This window comes from Oncorhynchus mykiss, chromosome 1 (assembly GCF_013265735.2).
Source record: "Oncorhynchus mykiss isolate Arlee chromosome 1, USDA_OmykA_1.1, whole genome shotgun sequence".
In the NCBI taxonomy this organism is placed as follows: domain Eukaryota; kingdom Metazoa; phylum Chordata; class Actinopteri; order Salmoniformes; family Salmonidae; genus Oncorhynchus; species Oncorhynchus mykiss.
Window position 1 is genome coordinate 17,440,287 of NC_048565.1, and position 27,371 is coordinate 17,467,657.

Below are 27,371 nucleotides of genomic sequence, written 5' to 3' on the forward strand. Positions count from 1 at the left end.
TATCCTGTTGGAAGGTGAACTTTCGCCCCAGTCTGATGTCCTGAGTGCTCTGGAGCAGATTTTCATCAAGGATCTCTCTGTATTTTGCTCTGTTCTACTTTCCCTTGATCCTCTGCCCTATCCCATCTGGACAAGAGGAATACCTATGTAAGAATGCTGTTTATTGACTATAGCTCAACATTCAATACCATAGTACCCTCCAAGCTCATCATTAAGCTTAAGGCCCTAGGCCTGAACCCTGGACTTCCTGACGGGCCACCCCCAGGCGGTGAAGGTAGGAAACATCACATCCACTCCGCTGATCTTCAACACTGGGGCCCTACAAGGGTGTGTGCTCAGCCCCCTCCTGTACTCCCTGCTCACCCATGACTGTGTGGCCAAGCACGCCTCCAACTCAATCATCAAGTTTGCAGACAACAGCAATAGGTTTGATTACCAACGATGATGAGACAGACTACAGGGAGGAGGTGAGTGTGGTGCCTGGAAAACAACCTCTCACTCAACTTCAACAAAACAAAGGAGATGATTGTGGACTTCAGGAAACAGCAGAGGTTGCCCCCCCCCTCCAATCGACGGACCGCAGTAAAGAAGCTGAAAAGCTTCAAGTTCCTTGGCGTACACATCACTGACAAACAAATGGACCACCCCCACACATACAGTGTTGTGAAGAAGGCGCAACAGAGCCTCCTCAACCTCATGAGGCTAAAGAAATTTGGCTTGTCACAGGAAGGCCAAAAAGTTCAAGGGCATCAACCACCCGAGCCACTGCCTGTTCACCCCACTATTGACCAGAAGGGAAGGTCAGTACAGGTGCATCCAAACTGGAACCGAGAGACTGGAAAAAAAGCTTCTCTCAAGGCCATCAGACTGTTAAACCGCCATCACTAGCACATTAGAGGAAGCTGCCTATAGGCATAGACGAGAAATCACTGGTCACTTTAATAATGTTTACATATCTGGCATTACTCATCTCATATGTATACTGTTTTTCTATACTATTCTGTATCTCAGTCCGTTCCGCTCGTCCATATGTATATAGTCTTAATTCATTTCTACTTAGATTTGTGTGTATTGGGTATATGTTTTGTAATTTGTTAGTGCAGTAATGTCAGAGATAGAAGCACAAGCATTTCGCTACACCCGCAATAACATCTGCTAATCAAGCGCATGTGGCCTATAAAATTTGATTTGAGAAACATCCCTACAGCATGATGCTGCCGCCACCACAATGCTTCACCGTAGGGATGGTGCCATCGGGCAGTGGCTTCCATCTGGCCACTCTACCATAAAGGTCTGATTGGTGGAGTGCTGCAGAGATGGTTGTCCTTCTGGAAGGTTATCCCATGTCCACAGAGGAACTCTAGAGCTCTGTCAGTGACCATCGGGTTCCTGGTCACCTCCCTGACCAAGGCCCTACTCCCCCAATTTCTCAGTTTGGCCAGGTGGCCAGCTATAGGAAGAGTCTTGGTGGTTCCAAACTTCTTCCATTTAAAAATGATGGAGGCCACTGTGTTCTTAGGGACCTTAAATGCTGCAGACATTGTTTGGAACCCTTCCCCAGATCTGTGTCTCGGAGATCTACGGACAATTCCTTCGACCTCATGGTGTGGTTTTTGCTCTGACATGCACTGTCAACTGTGTGACATGTGTATGCTTTCCAGATCATGTTCAATCAGTTGAATTTACCCCAGGTGGACTCCAATCAAGTTGTAGAAACATCTCAAGGATAATCAATGGAAGCAAGATACACCGGAGCTCAATTTCGAGGCTCATAGCAAAGGGTCTGAATTCTTATGTAATAAGTTATTGATATTTTTTATTTGGAATAAATTAGCAACATTTTCTAAAAGCCTGTTTGTGCTTTGTCAATATGGTGTATTGTGTGTAGATAATTTAAAAATGTTTATTCCATTTTAGAATAAGTAACGTAACAAAATGTGGAAAAGTCAGTGGGTCTGAATACTTTCCGAAGGCACTGTATGAAGTTCAGTTTGACAATAGATTGAGCATGACTTAACTCAGTTTTACGCATGCGCACTACATCAACATTGTTTGTAGCGGCAGAGAAGACCACCGAAACAATTTATGTAACTCTGTAGTAGAGATGCATACAACAGCAGCATATTATGTTTCATACACGAGACGGACGTACTGCTAATTGACTCAGCACAGTGTTGTTAAAAGTGTAGCTATTACTACGAAGACACTGCTATATTGCCGACTTGTTTCGTTGCAAAAGAGTTCCCAGCCACGTCAACTTCATCCGTGGCAGTAAAGTTCAAGCATTCATCTGATCCAGAATTTAACAGGGTGAGCATCTGGATCATGTCAGTTAGGGTGGTACTGCCAATATCGCCCTAAATGTCCTTAACTTGTTCGCAAACCAGCAGGAAGATTACTAAAGCTTATTGGCTGTAAATTAGCTGAAAGTTAGCTGAGTAGCTAGCCATACTTGCTAACGCGTTAGCTAAGCTAAATGAAGCTAACGTTAGCAAATTAGCTCTGGTGATTCAGTCAGGCTACAACAATGTAATACTGCAATTTCTCTAGCTAACAGCAGTGCAAGCATAATTATATGTTTTCAGTGTCATTATTGGGAAGACTGGTATCTTGTATTTGTAAGTGTTAAATAGCTCACCATCATAATTACTTATGATGTTAGCTAGGATAATTGTTTTATATTGGTTACAGCTTTTTTTGTTACATATGGAGAAAATGTTACAATGACGACAGTAGCTTAATACGAATACAAATTGTATTGTCAGGCTCGTTTCACAAAGGGGACTTGGTGTCACATGACCATAACATGTACTTTGAGCCTGAAGCAATAGCAGCACTTCTTTCTTGGACATAGGTCAATGAAGACAAAAACAGGGTGCTTTCATTATCCCCTGCACAAGAAATGGGGGATGTGAAAAGCATTTACAATTTTGATTACTGTAGGATAGTGTTAGACGATATGCAATTTGATGGTGTAAATATAAATGATTATTCATTAAGTAATATATTTTAATGTATGTTTTTAAAAAAGTCTACTTTCACAGTGAAACAGTATAGTAACCCCTTTAAATGGCTCAACCTTTGCCGAAACACCCCACAAGACATTGAAAGGTGCTTGTATGTGGAGTCTCTATCATGTCAACTTGTTGATGTGTTGCCAAAGACCCGTACTCCTATCCAGAAAATGGAGGCCGATAATTGCCCTGCTGGAAACAAGGTGGAACAAACAGATTCCTCACCTCAACAGGAGAACACTGCTTGTGGTGGACCTGCTGTAGGTGATCCAGACAGTCAAAGCCAGTCACATAAAGCTGCCTCCAAGGCTTCCCACCCTGAATCAGAGGACCTGGACTCCTTTAACCTGATAGAGCCCCCTCCTCTGGACTGGAGGTCAGACGACTCTAGTGAAGCAGGGTCAGTGGAAGAGATGGATGATCCCAGCTTTCCTCCCTCCTCTGTCGCTGTGGACAGTCCAGAGGATGTACTAGGTGAGTCCCTATCTGCTGTGGATGTAGTAGGTGAGTCCCTACCTCTCTTGGACACCAGTGACACTGTAGCTTTACCTGTGGCAGTTAGCCAGGAGGAGCTAATCAACTTTGCTCCTGAGGATAGAACCCCAACTGAACCGGTCCTGGATCCTTGTGAAAAGGAAAGAGTGGTGGAGGAAGAGAAGAAGGTTGAGATCTGGAGACCAGGTGACGAAGACCACACTCGGATCCACCACCTGTTGAACCGACTCCAAGTCATCAGAGAAAGCCCTTTCCCCAGGAACTCAAGCACTGACCCTGCACCATCAGCGTTCTCTGAGTCCTCGGACTTTGACCCTGCAGGCCCATCTCTGTTGACTGACGTCAGCCCTTTCCTACCAGAGCAGAACCTGAACCAGGCCTCGGGGCTGCTGTTCTCTGAGAGTCAACAGAGAGACCTATTAGGGCTGCTGGAGTGTACAGAGATCGGGGTTCCCCAGCCCAGTCCCTCTGATACCCATGTTCTTCCTTACATGGCCCGGAGAGAAGAGATGGATGCGGTGGTGTCTGTCTCCTACAACCAGGAGGACGGGGAGAGGTTCTGGGACCACTTTGGGAACAGCGGGCGGCTGCGCCACATAGATGACTCCGTTGACTCTATCCCAGAGGATGAGGTCCCAGAGCCTGTGTGGATGAAGTTAGGGGAGGAGGCTCCAGAGGAGGTCAACGATGCAGAGAACAGTGAGCGGGTAGGTGTGACATGCTGAAAGATGGTTATTAATGATTAATGGTGGTGTTATAATACTGAACAAAAATATAAAAAACATGCAACAGTTTCAACGATTTTAAAATTCATTAGGCCCTACTCTCAGTGGCACAGCCAAGGCATAGGCCCTCCCACTTGAAGAAGCCAAGGTCCTGGGCTGTTGTGGTTACATGTGTCTGCGGTTGTGTGGCCAGTTAGACGTACTGCCAAATTCTCTTAAACAATGTTGGAGGCGGCTTATGGTAGATAAATTAACATTCAGTTCTCTGGCAACAGCTCTGGTGGACATTCCTGCAGTCATCATGCCAATTCCACACATCCTCAACTTGAAACATCTGTGATATTGTTGTGTGACTAAACTGCACATTTTAGAGTGGCTTTTTGTCTCCAGTACAAGGTGCACCTGTGTAATGATCATGCTTTTTAATCAGTTTCTTGATATTCCACACCTGTCAAGTGGAGGGATTATCTTGGCAAAAAAGAAATGCTCACTAACAGGGTTGAAAAACCAATTTGTGAACAACATTTCAAAAATACAATTTTTGTGTGTATGGAACATTTCTGTGATATTTTCTTTTGCTCGTGAAACATGGGACCAACACTTCACAATATGTTTTTGTTCGGTAAAGTATAGAGGTCGACCGGTTATGATTCAATGCCAATACCGATTTATTGGAGGACCAAAATAAGCAGATACCGATTAATCGGCTGATTTTAAAATAAAAATATGTATTTATTTGTAATGACAATTACAACAATACTGAATGAACACTTATTTTAACTTACTATAATACATTAAAAAAAAAAACAATTTAGCCTCAAATAAATAATGAAACATGTTCAATTTGGTTTAAATAATGCAAAAACAAAGTGTTGGAGAAGAAAGTAAAAGTGTAATATGTGCCATGTAAAAAAAAAAGCTAACGCTTAAGTTCCTTGCTGAGAACATGAGTACATAAGAAAGCTGGTGGTTCCTTTTAACATGAGTCTTCAATATTCCCAGGTATGAAGTTTTAGGTTGTAGTTACTATAGGACTATTTCTCTCTATACGATTTGTATTTCATGTACCTTTGACTATTGGATGTTCTTATATGCACTTTAGTATTGCCAGTGTAATAGTATAGCTTCCGTCCCTCTCCTCGCCCCTACCTGGGCTCGAACCAGGAACACACCGACAACAGCCACCATCGAAGCAGCGTTACCCATGCAGAGCAAGGGGAACAACTACTCCAAGTCTCAGAGCGAGTGACGTTTGAAACGCTATTAGAGCACACCCCGCTAACTAGCTAGCCATTTCACATCGGTTACACCAGCCTAATCTCGGGAGTTGAAAGGCTTGAAGCATTGCGAAGATCTGCTGGCAAATGCACAAAAGTGCTGTTTGAATGAATGCTTACGAGCCTGCTGGTGCCTACGACTGCTCAGTCAGACTGCTCTATCAAATCATAGACTTAATTATAACATAATAACACGCAGAAATTACGAGCCTTTGGTCATTAAAATGGTTGAATCCAGAAACTATCTTACAGTGAAATATGGATCCGTTCTGTATTTTATCTAACGGATGGCATCCCTAAGTCTAAATATTGCTGTTACATTGTACAACCTTCAATGCAAATTAACTACGGCCTTTGTTAGGAATAAATGGACTTCACACAGTTCGCAATAAGCCAGGCGGCCCAAACTGCTGCATATACCCTGACTGCTTGCATGGAATGCAAGAGAAGTGACAATTTCCCTAGTTATAAGAAATTCATGTTAGCAGGCAGAATTAACTAAATATGCAGATTTAAAAATATATACTTGTGTATTGATTTTAAAGAAAGGCATTGTTTATGGTTTGGTTACATTGTTGCAACGACAGTGCTTTTTTCCGCAAATGCGCTTGTTAATTCATCACCCGTTTGTCGAAGTAGGCTGTGATTCAATGAGAAATTAACAGGCACCGCATCGATTATATGCAACGCATGACACGCTAGATAACTACACATGGTTGATGATATTGCTAGTTTAACTAGTGAGGCCGTCATTGAAAATTAGAATGTGTTCTTAACTGACTTGCCTAGTTAAATAAAGGTGTAAAATATATATATATATTTTAATCGGTGTCCAAAAATACAGATTGTTATAACTTGAAATCGGCCCTAATTAATCGTCTATTCCGATTAATCGGTCGACCTCTAGTAAAGTATCAATTATTTTGCTGATGATTGATTGGTTCAAATGAGCTGTGTCTTTTACTTTGTTCAATTATCATTGACCTCTTCACTTACAGGGCACAGAGGACCACCCAGCCTATAAAGATGGTAAGCTAAACATAGGCTATGTAAAACTTCTGTGCTTCTTTTATTGGAATCTCAATATTAATAATAATAGCAGTAATAACAATAGTAATACATTTCTGATAAGTCACTTTGTTTTTGTGTCAGTGCCTGGCCCCTGTGACCCAGATGACCTCCTGGATGGGGTCATATTTGGGGCCAAGTACCTGGGCTCCACCCAGCTCAAGTCTGACAAAAACCCTTCCACCAATGCCCGAATGAAACAGGCCCAAGAGGCTGTGGACAGGATCAAAGTAAGTTTACTTTTGGCATTTTAGTCATTTAGCAGATGCTCTTATCCCAAGCAACTTACAATTTGGTGCATTTATCTTAAGGTAGCAAGGTAAGACAACCACATATCTCAGTCGATTGAGACTGCTATGGTTTAGAGTGTGCTGCGGCAGAACCTTGTTTTTTCCCCCGCTGTGGGTTGGTGCTACAGTAAAACTTTTCCTCAATAAAGCATCTATGACTGCAAAGTCAGTGCTAGTAAGAAAATAAAGGCGCAAGTTCAATGGCAGGGTGTTTTTTTCCCTTCTACTTTTTGAAGAGGTAGGTTTTTAGACGTGGTCGGAGAATTGGCAGGGACTGTGCTGTCCTGACGTTAGGGGGAAGCTTGTTCCGCCATTGGGGTGCCAGGATAGAGTACAGCTTTGACTGGGATAAGTGGGAAGTGGGGGGGGGCATAAGTGCCAGAATGGGTCAGACAGATCATTCTGCTAAAAAGCGGTGATCTGCTTTAGATTGTGTCATCAAAACATCTGCTCTTGTCTTTCTCCAGGCCCCAGAGGGAGAGTCTCAGCCTATGACTGAGGTGGATCTCTTCATCTCCACTCAGCGCATCAAAGTCCTCAGCGCAGACACACAGGTTTGGTTTGAATGAATGACAAAGTAGCTAAGGTCATTCCTTGAATAAAAGTGTCTCTAATTTGCGTTGTACTCAGCCTGTACAGTTGAATAGGCAAGTGAATTTTGTGACAGTTTTTCAGCTTTTTCCCTACTTAATGGCTGGCTGGTCCTAGATATATAGTGGTTACTGTTAAACTAGCCTGGCCATCTTTGTTGTTAGACCCAGTGGGAATGGATCTATCTTGGATTTTTTTAATTAGTGTTAAACTTACACCTAAAGGTTCAGTCCCTGGGTTGACCGTGATCTTCCAGAGTTCCTCCACCTCAAGAATTGCTTTTGGCGAAAGACTCACACGCTGACTGGCTCTTGTTCAGGCAAATGAGAAATAAGTGCACTCAGGCTATCCGGGAGGCCAAAGTTAGTTACTTTAAGGAGCAGTTCTCTCTCTGTGGGTCTAACACCAAAGAATTCTAGAAAACGGTTAAAGACCTGAAGAATAAACCTTCCTCCTCACAGCTGCCCATGTCCCTTAATGTTGATGATGTGATTGTTACTGACAAGGAGCACATGGCTGAGCTCTTTAAATCACCACTTCATTAAGTCAGGATTCCTATTTGACTCAGCAATGCCTCCTTGCCCGTCCAACATTTCCTAATCTCCCACCCCTTCTAATGCGACTATCCCCAATGCTTCTCCCTCTTTTTCCCCTGCCCTGCTACAAAGTTTCTCCTTGCAGGCAGTCACTGAGTCCGAGGTGCTAAAGGAGCTCCTTAACTTGTTATGGCTGCAATCCCGTTAACGGGATAAGTGTCATCAACAACCGCTGAATAGCATAACGCTACATTCAATGGATATTACGACAAATATTTATATTCATGAAATCACAAGTGCAATATAGGGAAACACAGTTTAGCCTTTTGTTAATCCACCTGTCGTGTCAGATTTTGAAATGATGCTTTACAGCGAAAGCAATCCAAGCATTTGTGTAAGTTTATCGATCGCACGACAAAACGTTAAGTACACTTAGCATCAGGTACTTTCATGTCACGAAAATCAGAAAAGCAATCAAATTAATCGTTTACCTTTGATCTTCGGATGTTTTCACTCACGGGACTCCCAGTTACACAACAAATGTTCCTTTTGTTCCATAAAGATGATTTTTATATCCAAAATACCTCCGTTTGTTTGTCTCGTTATGTTCAGAAATCCACAGGAAAGAGGGGTCACGACAACGCAGACAAATTCCAAATAGCTTCCATAATGTCCACAGAAACATGGCAAACGTTTTTTATAATCAATCCTCAGGTTGTTTTAAAAATATATAATCGATAATATATCAACCGCAAATGTCTTTCACAGTAGGAGAGGGAAAAGCAATAGCTGTCCAAACTCTGTTGCGTGAGCAAAACTCATGTGACGCAATGTTGACGCAATGTTATCTATCTGGCTCATTTTTCAAAATAAAAGCCTGAAACTATGTCTGAAGACTGGTGACACCTTAAACAAAAGCGATAGGAAAAGGAATCTGGTTGATGTCCCTTTAAATGGAGCAAAGGGAGGCTATGGGACATGGAGTTTTCAAAATAGAGGCCACTTCCTGTTTTGATTTTCCTCAGGGTTTCGCCTGCAATATCAGTTCTGTTATACTCACAGACAATATTTTTACAGTTTTGGAAAATTTAGAATGTTTTCTATCCAATACTAATAATAATATGCATATATATTAGCAACTGAGACTGAGGCGCTGGCCGTTTACAATGGGCACCTTTTCATCCTAGCTACTCAATACTGCCCCTGCAGCCATATGAAGTTAAACTGGGTCAGATGGTTTAGACCTTTCTTTTTTTAAGGTTGCTGCCCCTATCTTCGCCAAGCCCATCTCTGACCCTTTTAACCTGTATCTTCTCTCTAGGGAGGTTCCCATTTTATTTAGATTTTATTTTTATTTCACCTTTATTTAACCAGGTAGGCTAGTTGAGAACAAGTTCTCATTTACAACTGCGACCTGGCCAAGTTAAAGCATAGCAGTGTGAACAGACAACACAGAGTTACACATGGAGTAAGCAATTAACAAGTCAATAACACAGTAGAAAAAAAGGAGAGTCTATATACATTGTGTGCAAAAGGCATGAGGAGGTAGGCGAATAATTACAATTTAGCAGATTAACACTGGAGTGATAAATGATCAGATGGTCATGTGCAGGTAGTGCAAAAGAGCAGAAAAGTAAATACATAGAAACAGTATGGGGATGAGGTAGGTAAATTGGGTGGGCTATTTACCGATGGACTATGTACAGCTGCAGTGATCGGTTAGCTGCTCAGATAGCAGATGTTTAAAGTTGGTGAGGGAGATAAGTCTCCAACTTCAGCGATTTTTGCAATTTGTTCCAGTCACAGGCAGCAAAGAACTGGAAGGAAAGGCGGCCAAATGAGATGTTGGCTTTAGGGATGATCAGTGAGATACACCTGCTGGAGCACGTGCTACGGGTTGGTGTTGCCATCGTGACCAGTGAACTGCGATAAGGCGGAGCTTTACCTAGCATGGACTTGTAGATGACCTGGAGCCAGTGGTGGGTGGTATAAGATGCTTTAGTAACAAAACGGATGGCACAGTGATAAAATGCATCCAGTTTGCTGAGTAGAGTATTGGAAGCTATTTTGTAGATGACATCGCCGAAGTCGAGGATCGGTAGGATAGTCAGTTTTACTAGGTTAAGTTTGGCGGTGTGAGTGAAGGAGGCTTTGTTGCGAAATAGAAAGCCAACTCTAGATTTGATTTTAGATTGGAGATGTTTGATATGAGTCTGGAAGGAGAGTTTACACTCTAGCCAGACACTTAGGTACTTATAGATGTCCACATATTCTAGGTCGGAACCATCCAGGGTGGTGATGCTAGTCGGTTGAAAAGGTTGAAAAGCATGCATTTGGTTTTACTAGCCTTTAAGAGCAGTTGGAGGCCACGGAAGGAGTGTTATATGGCATTGAAGCTCGTTTTTTTTTTGGATAGCACAGTGTCCATGGAAGGGCCAGAAGTATACAGAATGGTGTCGTCTGCGTAGAGGTGGATCAGGGAATCGCCCGCAGCAAGAGCAACATCATTGATATATACAGAGAAAAGAGTCGGTCCGAGAATTGAACCCTGTGGCACCCCCTAGAGACTGCCAGAGGACCGGACAACATGCCCTCCGATTTGACACACTGAACTCTGTCTGCAAAGTAGTTGGTGAACCAGGCAAGGCAGTCATTAGAAAAACCGAGGCTACTGAGTCTGCCGATAAGAATATGGTGATTGACAGAGTCGAAAGCCTTGGCCAGGTCGATGAAGACGGCTGCACAGTACTGTCTTTTATCGATGGCGGTTATGATATCGTTTAGTACCTTGAGCGTGGCTGAGGTGCACCCGTGACCGGCTCGGAAACCAGATTGCACAGTGGAGAAGGTACGGTGGGTTTCGAGATGGTCAGTGATCTGTTTGTTGACTTGGCTTTCGAAGACCTTAGATAGGCAGGGCAGGATGGATATAGGCCCGTAACAGTTTGGGTCCAGGGTGTCTCCCCCTTTGAAGAGGGAGTAAAACTGAGACCAAGGTCTCTTTTACAGATCAGCCTGAATTAAACAAATTACAGAAAATACACATCAATATAAATACCAAACGCAAGCAAAAAAAACACATTCATCAGTAACAAGGTCCTCAGTCAGCTTTCTGAATTACCCTAGTTTTGCAGCTCTTTCAGAACATCTGCTATCTGGATTTGGGTAAAGGAGACGCTGGGGAGGCTTGGGCGAGTAGCTGCGGGGCTGCCTTTCCAGGTCCTTCCCCAAACAGTTCGAACTTATAATTAAAAAAATTAATCTCTCCAGAAATAAGTCTCTCACTGTTGCCGCCTGCAACCGACCCCCCTCAGCTCCCAGCTGTGCCCTGGACACCATTTGTGAATTGATCGCCCCCCATCTAGCCTCAGAGTATGTTCAGAACAGAGTATGTTGGGAGGCGAGTATGATGGGAGGCGATCAATTCACAAATGGTGTCCAGGGCACAGCTGGGAGCTGAGGGGGGTCGGTTGCTATTGTTGTCTCTTTTTTTAAATGTTTAAAAATGTGTAATTTAATTTGACCCCTTTTTCTCCCCAATTTCGTGGTATCCAATTGTTTTAGTAGCTACTATCTTGTCTCATCGCTACAACTCCCGTACGGGCCCGACGAAGGTTGAAAGTCATGCGTCCTCCGATACACAACCCAACCAAGCCGAACTGCTTCTTAACACAGCGCGCATCCAACCCGAAAGCCAGCCGCACCAATGTGTCGGATTAAACGCCGTGTACCTGGCAACCTTGGTTAGCGCGCACTGCGCCCGGCCCGCCACAGGAGTCACTGGTGCGCGATGAGACAAGGATATCCCTACCGGCCAAGCCCTCCCTAACCCTGACTAATTGTGTGTCAGACCTCCCGGTCACAACAGAGCCTGGGCGCGAACCCTGTTTGTATGGTATGGTACGCCAGAGACAGAGACTCTGCAGTACAGCGCCATTAACCACTGCGCCACCCGGGAGGCCCCTTAGGTCTCTCTCTTTATGTAGTGTTGTGTTGTCTCTTGCCGTGATGTGTGTGTGTGTGTGTTGTCCTATATTTTTTATTTAATACATTTTTATTCCTAGCCCCCTTCCCCGCAAGAGACCTTTTGCCTTTTGGTAGGCCGTCATTGTAAATAAGAATTTGTTCTTAACCGACTTGCCTAGTTAAATAAAGAACAACTAAAAAAGACCAAATATAGTGTTAGTAAACAGTTTCTATACATTCATCCCTCCTGCTTCTCCTATAGGAGGCCATGATGGACCACGCTCTCCAGATGATCTCCTACATCGCAGACATCGGCAGCATCGTGGTCCTGATGGCCCGCAGGAAGCCGGCAGTGGGCCGTAAAGGCCAGGAGGAGAACCCCACCGGGGCCAACTCCCCCGGGCCACAGAAAAAGTGCTGCATGATCTGCCATGTGTTTAACTCCGATGATGTGAGTCAGCCAAGTGGAAACCGTACAACTTTATGTTCAATATGTTTTGTGTTTTTTTTGTTGAAAATAATTAGGTTGAACTGTTATTTTATTTCCGGTGCCAGTCTTTTTCTACAGTACTTGAGCCAACTTGTCGTTGTTTTGCCTAAGCAACTAGGTAAACCAGCTTTATTGAATACAGAAAGAAACAACCTGGCACACAGGTTATTTTTCCATGCCAGGAGTCGATTAACAGGAGGAAACACTAATTAGCAGTTCATTAGATTATTATAGGTTAAGGTTCGGTTTAATAATACGTTAGCCACAGCCTATTTTGTTTGTTACTTGAACTACTCTGTGAGAAGGAACAGGTATGTAAAGGATTACCATACTGTTGGCTGCCAGTCTGGAACATGTCTGAACACGCCCACTGACTCACTGTCACTTTCCTGCATGTAGGCACAGGTGATCGCTCAGGCGATTGGCCAGGCCTTCGGTGTGGCCTACCAGCAGTTCCTCCATGCCAACGGCATCAAGGCCAGCGAGCTAAAGCCCAGCGAGTACAGTGACTACCTGGGCACACAGGAGCTCTACAACGGAGACCTGGTGCACTTTTCTGATTCAGATAATATCAGAGAGGTACAGTAACACTCAATTTCAGCACCTTGTTGTTAGGACCAGCCGGGGTGTCCTTTTAAATGTAGGTCTACAAATGCGGTATTCCTCCCTGCAGGGATTCTCAACCCTCTCCTTGGGGACCACCAGACGTTTCACATATTGGTTGTAGCACTAAACTGGCACTACTGATTCAATCACCAAGCCCGTAACTAATCGAATCAGGTTTGCCAATTCAGGGAAACAACAAATGTGTGAAATATCTGGTGATCCCTGATGAGAGCTTTGGGAAGTACTTGCCTAGATAACAATCTGTTTTAACATTTGGTTGTTCATGGAGATAATATTGTCCTTAATAAACCAGAGGTATTTGTGGTTTTACACTATGCAACAGCCACTTACTCTTTTGCTCAAGACACCGATGAAACAGATCCATACATTTCATGATTTTAGTGAAATGTACATCAATGTTGTGTAGCGTTAAGATAAAATCATGTTTAAATTGGGTTAGGTACTCCCTGAACTTGTCAACTGTTTTACATCTTGTAATTTGTTTCCCTACTGAACACCACCCAGATGAAATTCCATCTTTCTCTTAAACCACCTTCCTGCTGTCTGTCCAGGTGTCCATCTCCAAGGCTCCCGGGGAGATAGTGGGGGTGGCGGTGGTGGAGTCGGGCTGGGGGTCCATCCTGCCCACGGTAGTGGTGGCCAACCTACTCCACGGTGGCCCTGCAGAGCGCTGCGGGGCCCTCAGCATTGGAGACCGCATCATGTCTGTCAATAGCACCAGCCTTGTGGGCCTCCCCATAACTACCTGCCAGAGTATCATACGGGTAAGAGGGGGTTGTGTTGTGCATCTGTGTTTCACTAGTTTCTGTGACTGTTGGTTGTCTATCATGTAGTTCGTAGAATGCACACTAGATGGTGCTGTATTGCTGAAGTCATACAGCAGGGTTCCCCAACTGGTGGCCCACAGGTTATTTTTATTTGGCCCATGTTGACTCCAATGCTTCTCACATTTGTGTGAAGTTGGCTGGATGTCCTTTGGGTGGTTGACCATACCTTGAAAAACCCAGCAGCTTTGCAGTTCTTGACACAAACTGATGCGCCTGGCACCTACTACCATACCTCGTTCAAAGACACTTAAATATTTTGTCTTTCCCATTCACCCTCTGAATGGCACACACGCATCCCATGTCTCAATAGTCTCAAGTCTTTAAATGTCCTTCTTTAGCCGGTCCACTCCCCTTCATCTACACTGATTGAAGTGGATTTAACAGGTGACATCAGCTTTCAACAGGATTCACCTGGTCAGTCTGTCATGGAAAGAGCAGGTGTTCCTAATGTTTTGTATACTCAGTGTATGATCATATACAAATGTAATCAAGGTTTGTAAAACAGATTATATATTTTTGGGCTTCCGGTCAATTTGCAGCCCGGCCCCTTGACTATCTACTCTAGAAAATAATCTAGTTGATGATCCCTGGCATAGACTGATGCGGGTGACGTGTCGAGTGGGAGATCAATTGGTGGAAATGTTTGCCTTCTAAAGTATCATTTCGGCATGCGGTTGGACTTGATGGTAGGATGTTGGATTTCTTCACCTAATGTTCTGTGCTCCGCACATGCACGGATGCACACACTCAATACCCATTCTGTGAATGCCTTTCTTAATGTACGGAGCACAGAATGCAATTAGATAGTGAATGGATACTTTAAGGTGACATAGAAATGTATGTTGCAGGAATCTCTCCAGTATTTGTATGATGTATTTTCCCCTTTTTTGTTGTTTTTATAAAAGGATTTGAAAAACCAAGCTGAGGTGAAGCTCAGTATTGTCCACTGCCCTCCCGTCACCATGGCTATAATCAAGCGACCGGACCCAAAATTTCAGTTGGGCTTCAGTGTGGAGGACGGCATTGTAAGTGACAGTTACTTTGTATATAATTTTACTCTACATTTTTATTAAAATAAAAACGATGTATATGTATTCAACTCCCAGACAGGATCTAACATTCAGGTTATTAATGTTTTATTTATGTCAATATTTATTTGGGTCAGGCCCTGTCCAGTCAGTAGTGAGTAGTATGCATTTGAGATTATTTTTTGTTTCTCACTGCGAACATGGTCTTGAATAAAGTTAATCTAAAATCAATGTGGTCTGAAACAGATTTTTTTTCGATTGAATAGTACCTGTACGACATCCATTTTATGAAAGTCCATAGTAGTAAAGCAAAAAGTGTAAATTGCCCACTTTCATAGCTTCACAACCTTCAATCACCTCAACTCTCTCGTGTATCTTTTCATTCTGTATCTTTCTCATACCCATGTTGCCTTGAGCAGATCTGCAGTCTGATGCGTGGAGGGATTGCGGAGAGAGGTGGCATCCGGGTCGGACACCGCATCATTGAAATCAACGGACAGAGTGTGGTAGCCACTCCTCACGAGAAGATCATCCACATTTTGACTAACGCAGTCGGGGAGGTGAGAGGATTTCCCCCCCCAAATCAGAAGCACTAGATTTAACACTTTAATTTCAAGAAGCCTACTTTCTCTTTATTAGCTTTGACATTCATAATGGCTCATCTTTCTGAACAGATTCACTTGAAGACAATGCCAGCCTCTACATATCGCCTTCTAACGGGACAAGATACGCCAGTATTTCTCTGAGAGAACGGAGAAGAGTGCTGCTGCGCTCACAAGCAAACGAGCTATACGCAAGCCATTCTCCAACTATACACATGCCATTCTCCAACTATACACAGGCCATTCTCCAACTATACACAAGCCATTCTCCAACTATACACATGCCATTCTCCAACTATACACAATCCATTATCCAACTATAACACAGGCCATTCTCCAACTATACACATGCCATTCTCCAACTATAACACAGGCCATTCTCCAACTATACACATGCCATTCTCCAACTATAACACAGGCCATTCTCCAACTATACACAGGCCATTCTCCAACTATACACATGCCATTCTCCAACTATAACACAGGCCATTCTCCAACTATACACATGCCATTCTCCAACTATACACATGCCATTCTCCAACTATAACACAGGCCATTCTCCAACTATACACATGCCATTCTCCAACTATAACACAGGCCATTCTCCAACTATAACACAGGCCATTCTCCAACTATAACACAGGCCATTCTCCAACTATAACACAGGCCATTCTCCAACTATAACACAGGCCATTCTCCAACTATAACACAGGCCATTCTCCAACTATACACATGCCATTCTCCAACTATACACAGGCCATTCTCCAACTATACACATGCCATTCTCCAACTATACACAGGCCATTCTCCAACTATACACAGGCCATTCTCCAACTATACACAAGCCATTCTCCAACTATACACAAGCCATTCTCCAACTATACACAAGCCATTCTCCAACTATAACACAGGCCATTCTCCAACTATACACAGGCCATTCTCCAACTATACACAGGCCATTCTCCAACTATACACAAGCCATTCTCCAACTATAACACATGCCATTCTCCAACTATAACACATGCCATTCTCCAACTATAACACAGGCCATTCTCCAACTATACACAGGCCATTCTCCAACTATACACAGGCCATTCTCCAACTATACACAGGCCATTCTCCAACTATACACAAGCCATTATCCAACTATAACACAGGCCATTCTCCAACTATACACATGCCATTCTCCAACTATAACACAGGCCATTCTCCAACTATACACAAGCCATTCTCCAACTATACACAAGCCATTATCCAACTATAACACAGGCCATTCTCCAACTATACACATGCCATTCTCCAACTATACGCAAGCCATTCTCCAACTATACACATGCCATTCTCCAACTATAACACAGGCCATTCTCCAACTATACACAGGCCATTCTCCAACTATACACAGGCCATTCTCCAACTATACACAAGCCATTATCCAACTATAACACAGGCCATTCTCCAACTATACACATGCCATTCTCCAACTATAACACAGGCCATTCTCCAACTATACACAAGCCATTCTCCAACTATAACACATGCCATTCTCCAACTATAACACAGGCCATTCTCCAACTATAATACAGGCCATTCTCCAACTATAACACAGGCCATTCTCCAACTATACACAAGCCATTCTCCAACTATAACACATGCCATTCTCCAACTATAACACAGGCCATTCTCCAACTATACACAAGCCATTCTCCAACTATAACACAGGCCATTCTCCAACTATACACAGGCCATTCTCCAACTATACACAAGCCATTATCCAACTATAACACAGGCCATTCTCCAACTATACACATGCCATTCTCCAACTATAACACAGGCCATTCTCCAACTATACACAAGCCATTCTCCAACTATACACAAGCCATTATCCAACTATAACACAGGCCATTCTCCAACTATACGCATGCCATTCTCCAACTATACGCAAGCCATTCTCCAACTATACACAGGCCATTCTCCAACTATAACACAGGCCATTCTCCAACTATAACACAGGCCATTCTCCAACTATACACATGCCATTCTCCAACTATAACACAGGCCATTCTCCAACTATAACACAGGCCATTCTCCAACTATAACACAGGCCATTCTCCAACTATACACATGCCATTCTCCAACTATACACATGCCATTCTCCAACTATACACATGCCATTCTCCAGCTATACACATGCCATTCTCCAACTATAACACAGGCCATTCTCCAACTATAACACAGGCCATTCTCCAACTATACACAGGCCATTCTCCAACTATACACAGGCCATTCTCCAACTATACACAGGCCATTCTCCAACTATACACAGGCCATTCTCCAACTATACACATGCCATTCTCCAACTATACACATGCCATTCTCCAACTATACACAGGCCATTCTCCAACTATACGCAAGCCATTCTCCAACTATACACATGCCATTCTCCAACTATACACATGCCATTCTCCAACTATAACACAGGCCATTCTCCAACTATACACATGCCATTCTCCAACTATACACATGCCATTCTCCAACTATAACACAGGCCATTCTCCAACTATAACACAGGCCATTCTCCAACTATACACAAGCCATTCTCCAACTATACACATGCCATTCTCCAACTATACACAAGCCATTCTCCAACTATACACAAGCCATTCTCCAACTATACACAAGCCATTCTCCAACTATACACAAGCCATTCTCCAACTATACACATGCCATTCTCCAACTATAACACAGGCCATTCTCCAACTATACACAAGCCATTCTCCAACTATACACAGGCCATTCTCCAACTATACACAGGCCATTCTCCAACTATACACATGCCATTCTCCAACTATACACAGGCCATTCTCCAACTATACACAGGCCATTCTCCAACTATACACAGGCCATTCTCCAACTATACACAGGCCATTCTCCAACTATACACATGCCATTCTCCAACTATACACATGCCATTCTCCAACTATACACATGCCATTCTCCAACTATACACAGGCCATTCTCCAACTATACACAGGCCATTCTCCAACTATACACAGGCCATTCTCCAACTATACACATGCCATTCTCCAACTATACACATGCCATTCTCCAACTATACACATGCCATTCTCCAACTATACACAAGCCATTCTCCAACTATACACAAGCTATTCTCCAACTATAACACAGGCCATTCTCCAACTATACACAAGCCATTCTCCAACTATACACAAGCCATTCTCCAACTATACACAAGCCATTATCCAACTATAACACAGGCCATTCTCCAACTATACACAAGCCATTATCCAACTATAACACAGGCTATTCTCCAACTATACACAGGCCATTCTCCAACTATAATACAGGCCATTCTCCAACTATAACACATGCCATTCTCCAACTATACACATGCCATTCTCCAACTATACACAGGCCATTCTCCAACTATACACATGCCATTCTCCAACTATACACATGCCATTTTCCAACTATACACAGGCCATTCTCCAACTATACACAGGCCATTCTCCAACTATACACATGCTCACTCGCAGCCTCTTTCTAGTTTTTTTTCTCCCCATATGCAATTGTACTGTATCAGCTGGCTATTGATACACATAAAGGGGTTCTCCACCTGTACAGAATATTTGATGTATGTATGTTGGAATTACATGATGATACAGCACATTTAGATTAAAAAATTAAATAAAACTCAGTTTATATTTATGAGATGTTTTAAAGCAAATGATAACTAAGATTGGCAATAGGAAAAGTGAGATTATTTTTAGACTATACTAAGCATCTTAACAGGAACAGCATGAGTACGTACAATTGTCTTCCTCCACCGCTCTTTAGTTGCAATGTGCCTCCTTTGAACTTGAGTTAATGGAGAGAAGCCTTACTGAAGATATCTCTTGTTGTTTCGTGCTTCCCGCCTCATTCTATTTTGGTATTTTATTAGGATCCCCATTAGCTGTTGCAAAAGCAGCAGCTACTCTTCCTGGGGTCCACACAAAACATGAAACATAATACAGAACATCATTAGACAAGAACAGCTCAAGGACAGAACTACATACATTTAAAAAAAAAGGCACATGTAGCCTACATATCAATGCATACACACAAACTAGGTCAAATAGGGGAGAGGTGTTGCTTTATCTGTTTTTTGAAACCAGGTTTGCTGTTCATTTGAGCATTATGAGATGGAAGGAAGTTCCATGCAATTAGGGCTCTATATAATACTGTACGTTTTCTTGAATTTGTTCTGGATTTGGGGACTATGAAAATACCCATGGTGGCATGTCTGGTGGGTCAGAGCTGTGTGTAAGTTGACTATGCAAACAATTTTGGGATTTTCAACACATGGTTTCTTATAAATATAAGTGATGCAGTCAGTCTCCCCTCAACTATTAACCAAGAGAGACTGGCGCGCATAGTATTTATATCAGCCCTCTGATGACATTAAGAGCAAAACGTGCCGCTCTGTTCTGGGCCAGCTGCAGCTTAACTAGGTCTTTCCTTGCCACACTGGACCACACTACTGTACAATAATCAAGATTAGACAAAACTAGAGCCTGCAGAACTTGCTTTTTGGAGTGTGGTGTCAAAAAAGCAGAGCATCTCTTTTTTTTTTTTACAGCTAGACAATGTCATTGACTAACATGCACGTCAACTGGCGACTAAATGAGTTTTAAATTATTACACTATCTCTGAACGGTGTACTATTAAAATGCTGAAAGATGTATTTTGCATGCCATTCCCTATTCCCATTTCAGTGCCTGGAAGAATTCATAATGTTGACTTCTGTATTTGCAGAATCAAAGGTAACTTTTAGCGTTAGAAAGATATGTTTTTAATGACTGCAGTTTTGGATGTTTTATTAAATTCGATCTATCTCTGTTAATTGCCATTGTTTATTGATTATGGACTGGGGATATGTGTGACTAAACCATGTATTATAGGATGTTTCTCTAATGGTATTGTGTGATATGTCTTGTTGCTCTACCTCTACACTTTTTTATATTTAATCCAAAGATTGACGACAAAAAAAGGTGCAGACTAACCTGTGACATATCAACATCTTAGAATACTCATACCATCAGTATGGTGGTGCATTCTCTTCAATGTATGGATCTTATTTTGAATACATTTCAAGCCTGACCCCACAGTGACAGAGCTGGACTGGACAGTAATGAGAAGCTGTCAATGCTGTCTTGCGCCCTGCATCATTCCTATGATAGGAATATGGCCTGGCCACATTGGTCATTACAGGTCAGTACCTGGCTTATAAACTCAGCAAAAAAAGAAACGTCCTCACTGTCAACTGCGTTTATTTTCATCAAAATTAACGTGTAAATATTTGTTTGAACATAAGATTCAACAACTGAGACATAAACTGAACAAGTTCCACAGACGTGTGACTAACAGAAATTGAATAATGTGTCCCTGAACAAAGGGCGGGTCAAAATCAAAAGTAACAGTCAGTATCTGGTGTGGCCACCAGCTGCATTAAGTACTGCAGTGCATATCCTCATGGACCGCACCAGATTTGCCAGTTCTTGCTTGCTCTTCCACCAAGGCACCTGAAAGTTCCCGGACATTTCTGGGAGGAATTGCCCTCGCCCTCCGATCCAACAGGTCCCAGACGTGCTCAATGGGATTGAGATCCGGGCTCTTCGCTGGCCATGGCAGAACACTGACATTCCTGTCTTGCAGGAAATCACGCACAGAACGAGCTGTATGGCTGGTGGCATTGTCATGCTGTAGGGTCATGTCAGGATGAGCCTGCAGGAAGGGTACCACATGAGGGAGGAGGATGTCTTCCCTGTAACGCACAGCATTGAGATTGCCTACAATGACAACAAGCTCAGTCCAATGATGCTGTGACACAACGCCCTAGACCATGACGGACCCTCCATCTCCAAATCGATCCCGCTCCAGAGTACAGGCATCGGCTCATTCCTTCGACGATAAACCCGAATCCAACCATCACCCCTGGTGAGACAAAACCGCTACTCGTCAGTGAATAGCACTTTTTGACAGTCCTGTCTGGTCCAGCGACAGTGGGTTTGTGGCCATAGGCAACATTATTGCCGGTGATGTCGGGTGAGGACCTGCCTTACAGCAGGCCTACAAACCCTCAGTTTAGCCTCTCAGCCTATTGCGAACAGTCTGAGCATTGATGGAGGGATTGTGCGTTCCTGGTGTAACTTGGGCAGTTGTTATTACCAGCCTGTACCTGTCCGCAGGCATGATGTTTGGATGTACCGATCCTGTGCAGGTGCTGTTACACGCGGTCTGCCACTGCGAGGACGATCTGCTGTCCGTCCTGTCTCCCTTTAGCGCTGTCTTAGGCGTCTCACTTTACGGACATTGCAATTTATTGCCTTGGCCACATCTGCAGTCCTCATGCCTCCTTGCAGCATGCCTAAGGCACGTTCACGCAGATGAGCAGGGACCCTGGGCGTCTTTCTTTTGCTGTTTTTCAGAGTCAGTAGAAAGGCCTCTTCAGTGTCTTAAGTTTTCATAACTGTGACCTAAATTGCCTACCGTCTGTAAGCTGTTAGTGTCTTAACGACCGTTCCACAGGTGCATGTTCATTAATTGTTTATGGTTCATTGAACAAGCATGGGAAACAGTGTTAAAACCCTTTACAATGAGGATCTGTGAAGTTATTTGGATTTTTACGAATTATCTTTGAAAGACAGGGTCCTGAAAAGGGGACGTTTTCTTTTTTTGCCGAGTTTATAAGGGCACATAATAGCAAAACGTTGCGGAATAGTGAATTAAATATGTTGATGAATATTGAATCCACTTTTGAAATCAGTTATTGCAGTACCAACTATTTTTAGTGTACAGAATTCCTGTTGAAGAATGTGAGTATGCAATATGTCATAACTGTTTGTTTGTTTGTTTGATAAGAAGGTGTCTAAAAAACAAAGTGTTGGGCTATTTGTTATACTGCCTTATTCTACAACTAAAATCACCTAATCACCTGTTATTGAGTAGTAGTAGTCGATCTTGTGTAACACTGCCTGTCGTACTCCTGGCCAATCAGCTTCATTTGTGTGCCAAAATAGAGGTAGAATTGGCTATGCCATTAACCCTCAAAGTTCCAGAATTGGGGGGACAATGGCAGCCATATTGATCAGGGAGAAATCCAAACCAGTCTAATTGGAATTAATGGCAGTAATCATAATCCTGATTTTACTTATGCAGGAAGATAAAAGTAAAGAATGTAATATATCAGAAATTGTGTAATAGAATCATTGACAACATAAAACATTGTCATATAATTATAAATAGAATTTATAGAGGTTTTATACACACTTTCTGTATAGAACCACAAAACTATTTTCAGACAATTGAGAAACAGATGTACTATCTCGATTTAAGAAAACTAAAACAATCTACTTTTTAATCTCTGGCGATCCTGCAAAATTTTGGAAAACAGTAAATGCACCAAAGAGTACACATTCCTCTTCCCTGCTTAAGAAAGTTAGGTCTGACTCTGTCACCATAATTGAGAAGAATTGGGTAACTGATGCTTTTAATCATAATTCTATCTCGCCAGGCTTTTTGTTTGAGAGAAACTGGGGTTTAATTGACCTTGGTCAGTCAATCTACTGCTCTTCCTCTTCCAGCCTCTAGCTGACTCAACAGTTAACCCCTCAACATCTAGTAAATCACTGTTTTCTGTGATGTGCTAGATGCCTTGCTTAAGATTTATGTAAATAATAATAATAATAATAATAATCCCTTGGGGCAGATATGATTGATCCATTTTTGCTGCAGCTCTGCCCCCCTGATTGCTGAATCATTAACCCATATTTTTAACCTGACGATTATATCTGCTACTATCCCCAAAGTTGGAAGGCGGCCCATGTACTCCCCCTTCACAAAGGTGGTGACCTAAATAATTATCACTCTTTCTACTTTCTTGCCTAGCTAAAATATTAGACTCCTTGATTCATTCTCAGCTAAGATATTATTATATTTGAAATGTATTCTAAATGTACAGCAGTTGGGTTTTAGACCAGGTCATAGCACTATCTCTGCTGTGTTCCTAGTTCTAAATGATGAATGGATAAAAGGCAACATTTTTCTGCCCTCTTCATTGACCTGTCAAAGGCTTTCGATACTGTTTGTCACTCACTGCTAATTCAGAGGCTTTTGACCTGAATGTGTATCTACTGATGGTGTTAAATCAGGTTTCCTGGATATTAAGAAATGTGTCCTGTAGAGGTTGATTCGGGGTCCTGTACTTTTTACTGTTTACATAAGTCTGTATTGTTATTCTGTAAAAATTGTAACCTGCACTTGTATGACGATGACACTTGTGTATGCTTTTGCCCACATGGTTAACCAGGCTCTATCTAAACTGCAGTCTGCCTTCATTGTATGAAAGAACAACTTTATTGACCTGAAATTAGTATTTAATGCAGGTAAAACTATGTATATGTTCTCTAGAGCGTTTAAAAATAACTTATTTAAGCATATGTACTTTGGATTGTGTCCATGTTGATCGTGTCCCTGCTTACAAATATCTGGATATATGAAAATATATTTTCAAAGCATATTGATGAGTTAGTTAAGAAACTGAGACTAAAAATGGACTTCCATAGGTCCTGCCTCTCGCTAAATAGTAGAAAGCAGATTATTCAGTCGACGTTCCTATCTTTCATATATATGAACACAGCTGCTTCTTCATTAAAGCAATTAGATACAGTGTCATAGCGCGCTGCGCTTTATTACGGGCAACAATTTTAGTACTCCTCGCTGCATTCTCTACCAGAAAGTTGGTTGAACCTATTTGATGTCATGTAGGTTGATACATTGCTTATGTTTTCATTTATAAAGACCTTTTACAAAAAGTCCCACTGTACCTAATATCTTTACTAAACTTTAGACATATGAGTTACCACACCCGGTCTCAGGGATGGTTAACTCTGGAAATTCCTTTAGTCTCTACTGATTTAGGTAAATCAGCTTTTAGTGTTCTTGTTCCACAAATAAGGTGCAATCTTCAAAATGTTCTTAAATGTGAAGTTTTGGTGCCTCTAGGGTAATTCAGAAAGCTGACTGAGGACCTTGTTACTGATGAATGTGTTTTTTTTGCTTGCGTTTGGTATTTATATTGATGTGTATTTTCTGTAATTTGTTTAATTCAGGCTGATCTGTAAAAGAGACCTTGGTCTCAGTTTTACTCCCTCTTCAAAGGGGGAGACACCCTGGACCCAAACTGTTACGGGCCTATATCCATCCTGCCCTGCATATCTAAGGTCTTCGAAAGCCAAGTCAACAAAACAGGTCACTGACCATCTTGAATCCCACCGTACCTTCTCCGCTGTGCAATCTGGTTTCCGAGCCGGTCACGGGTGCACCTCAGCCACGCTCAAGGTACTAAACGATATCATAACCGCCATCGATAAAAGACAGTACTGTGCAGCCGTCTTCATCGACTTTGCCAAGGCTTTCGATTCTGTCAATCACCATATTCTTATCGGCAGACTCAGTAGCCTCGGTTTTTCTGATGACTGCCTTGCCTGGTTCACCAACTACTTTGCAGACAGAGTTCAGTGTGTCAAATTGGAGGGCATGCTGTCCGGTCCTCTGGCAGTCTCTATGGGGGTGCCCAGGGTTCAATTCTCGGGCCGACTCTTTTCTCTGTATATATCAATGATGTTGCTCTTGCTGCGGGCGATTCCCTGATCCACCTCTATGCAGACGACACCATTCTGTATACTTCTGGCCCGTCCTTGGACACTGTGCTATCTAACCTCCAAACGAGCTTCAATGCCATACAACACTCCAACACTCCTTCCGTGGCCTCCAACTGCTCTTAAACGCTAGTAAAACCAAATGCATGCTTTTCAACTGTTCGCTGCCTGCACCCGCACGCCCGACTAGCATCACCGCCCTGGATAGTTCCGACCTAGAATATGTGGACATCTATAAGTACCTAGGTGTCTGGCTAGACTGTAAACTCTCCTTCCAGACTCATATCAAACATCTCCAATCTAAAATCAAATCTAGAATTGGCTTTCTATTCCGCAACAAAGCCTCCTTCACTCACGCCGCCAAACTTACCCTAGTAAAACTGACTATCCTACCGATCCTCGACTTCGGCGATATCATCTACAAAATAGCTTCCAATACTCTACTCAGCAAACTGGATGCAGTTTATCACAGTGCCATCCGTTTTGTTACTAAAGCACCTTATACCACCCACCACTGCGACCTGTATGCTCTAGTCGGCTGGCCCTCGCTACATATTCGTCGCCAGACCCACTGGCTCCAGGTCATCTACAAGTCCATGCTAGGTAAAGCTCCACATTATCTCAGTTCACTGGTCACGATGGCAACACCCACCAGTAGCACGCGCTCCAGCAGGTGTATCTCACTGATCATACCTAAAGCCAACACCTCATTTGGCCGCCTTTCGTTCCAGTTCACTGCTGCCTGTGACTGGAACGAATTGCAAAAGTTGATGAAATTGGAGACTTTTATCTCCCTCACCAACTTCAAACATTTGCTATCTGAGCAGCTAACCGATCGCTGCAGCTGTACATAGTCTATCGGTAAATAGCCCACCCAATTTTACCTCATCCCCATACTGTTTACATTTATTTACTTTTCTGCTCTTTTGCACACCAATATCTCTACCTGTACATGACCATCTGATCATTTATCACTCCAGTGTTAATCTGCAAAATTTTAATTATTCGCCTACCTCCTCATGCCTTTTGCACACAATGTATATAGACTCTCTTTTTTTTCTACTGTGTTGTTGACTTGTTAATTGTTTACTCCATGTGTAACTCTGTGTTGTCTGTTCACACTGCTATGCTTTATCTTGGCCAGGTCGCAGTTGTAAATGAGAACTTGTTCTCAACTAGCCTACCTGGTTAAATAAAGGTAAAATAAAATAAAAATTAAGTTAAAAATAATGTATATTGGCTCTAAAATATTTGTGAACCGTCTATACATGTCTCAATTTTAGTTTTGAAATGTTGGGTTATATTGCTTTATTCTACACCTAAAAATGTATTCCTCTACCTTTTTCTGTTATTATTATGTAGTAGTTTTTTAAAATTATTATTATAATTTTGTTTTATATGATGTAGAAAAGTCTGTATACATACAAGACTTACACAACTAGACAATGATAACATATGCTAGGGGATACAACAAACTACAGATTATACAAAGACCTTAAAAGAAGCACACATTGATTGCTTTAACAGCTTTCTTATTAGAAGAATGTTGAATGATCTTAATGTACTGCTCGAATTCCTTATAGAAAACACAGAATAGTTTTTTTATTAGTGAATTTACATTTATGAATATGACATTTTTCCATTAGCACAATTAGATTTATGAGGGAGAATTGTTTTTCTTTATCTTTATTATGGTTAAGGAAACCGAACAGCACATTCTCCCATTAAAAAAACAAAAGTCAACAAGAATATTAACAATTATAAAACTGTGAATATCTTTCCATAATTGTTTTACATGTAGACAATGCCAAGATAAATGCGAAACTGTTTCTAGATGCTCAACACAAAAAGCGCAATCAATGTTAATGCATTTTTTTAGTTTCTTCGGGTAATGATTCGCAGGGTAATACTTACGGATCATTCTGAAAGAGCCCATTATTATGTAGTAGTAATCGACCTTGTGTAACACTGTACGTGTCATACTCCTGGCCAATCAACTTCATTTGTGTACCAAAATAGCGGTAGAATTGACGGTGTTGCAACCAATGAGACAGGAAACCGGTTTTTGTAGCCTCTGTCATAATCCTCCTTTAGCCAATAAACATCCACCAGTGGG

At 42.3% G+C, this 27,371-nt stretch overlaps 1 protein-coding gene across 2 annotated transcripts; it reads left to right on the plus strand.

Moving 5' to 3' along the window:
• The first annotated feature begins 2,043 nt into the window (after nt 1-2,043).
• si:ch73-40i7.5 (amyloid-beta A4 precursor protein-binding family A member 1) lies at nt 2,044-15,991 on the plus strand. 2 transcript variants are annotated; one of them, XM_021570045.2, is made up of 11 exons: nt 2,044-2,310; nt 3,032-4,216; nt 6,510-6,540; nt 6,664-6,809; nt 7,337-7,423; nt 12,225-12,413; nt 12,852-13,031; nt 13,631-13,843; nt 14,812-14,931; nt 15,354-15,494; nt 15,609-15,991. In XM_021570045.2, the coding sequence occupies exons 2-11, from the start codon at nt 3,185-3,187 to the stop codon at nt 15,678-15,680; spliced, it is 2,211 nt and encodes a 736-aa protein (XP_021425720.2). In that variant the 5' UTR covers nt 2,044-2,310; nt 3,032-3,184; the 3' UTR covers nt 15,681-15,991. The 2 variants fall into 2 exon arrangements, with proteins under 2 accessions (XP_021425720.2, XP_021425796.2); XM_021570121.2 differs by having other exon boundaries at nt 4,017-4,216.
• Nucleotides 15,992-27,371: the final 11,380 nt, after the last annotated feature.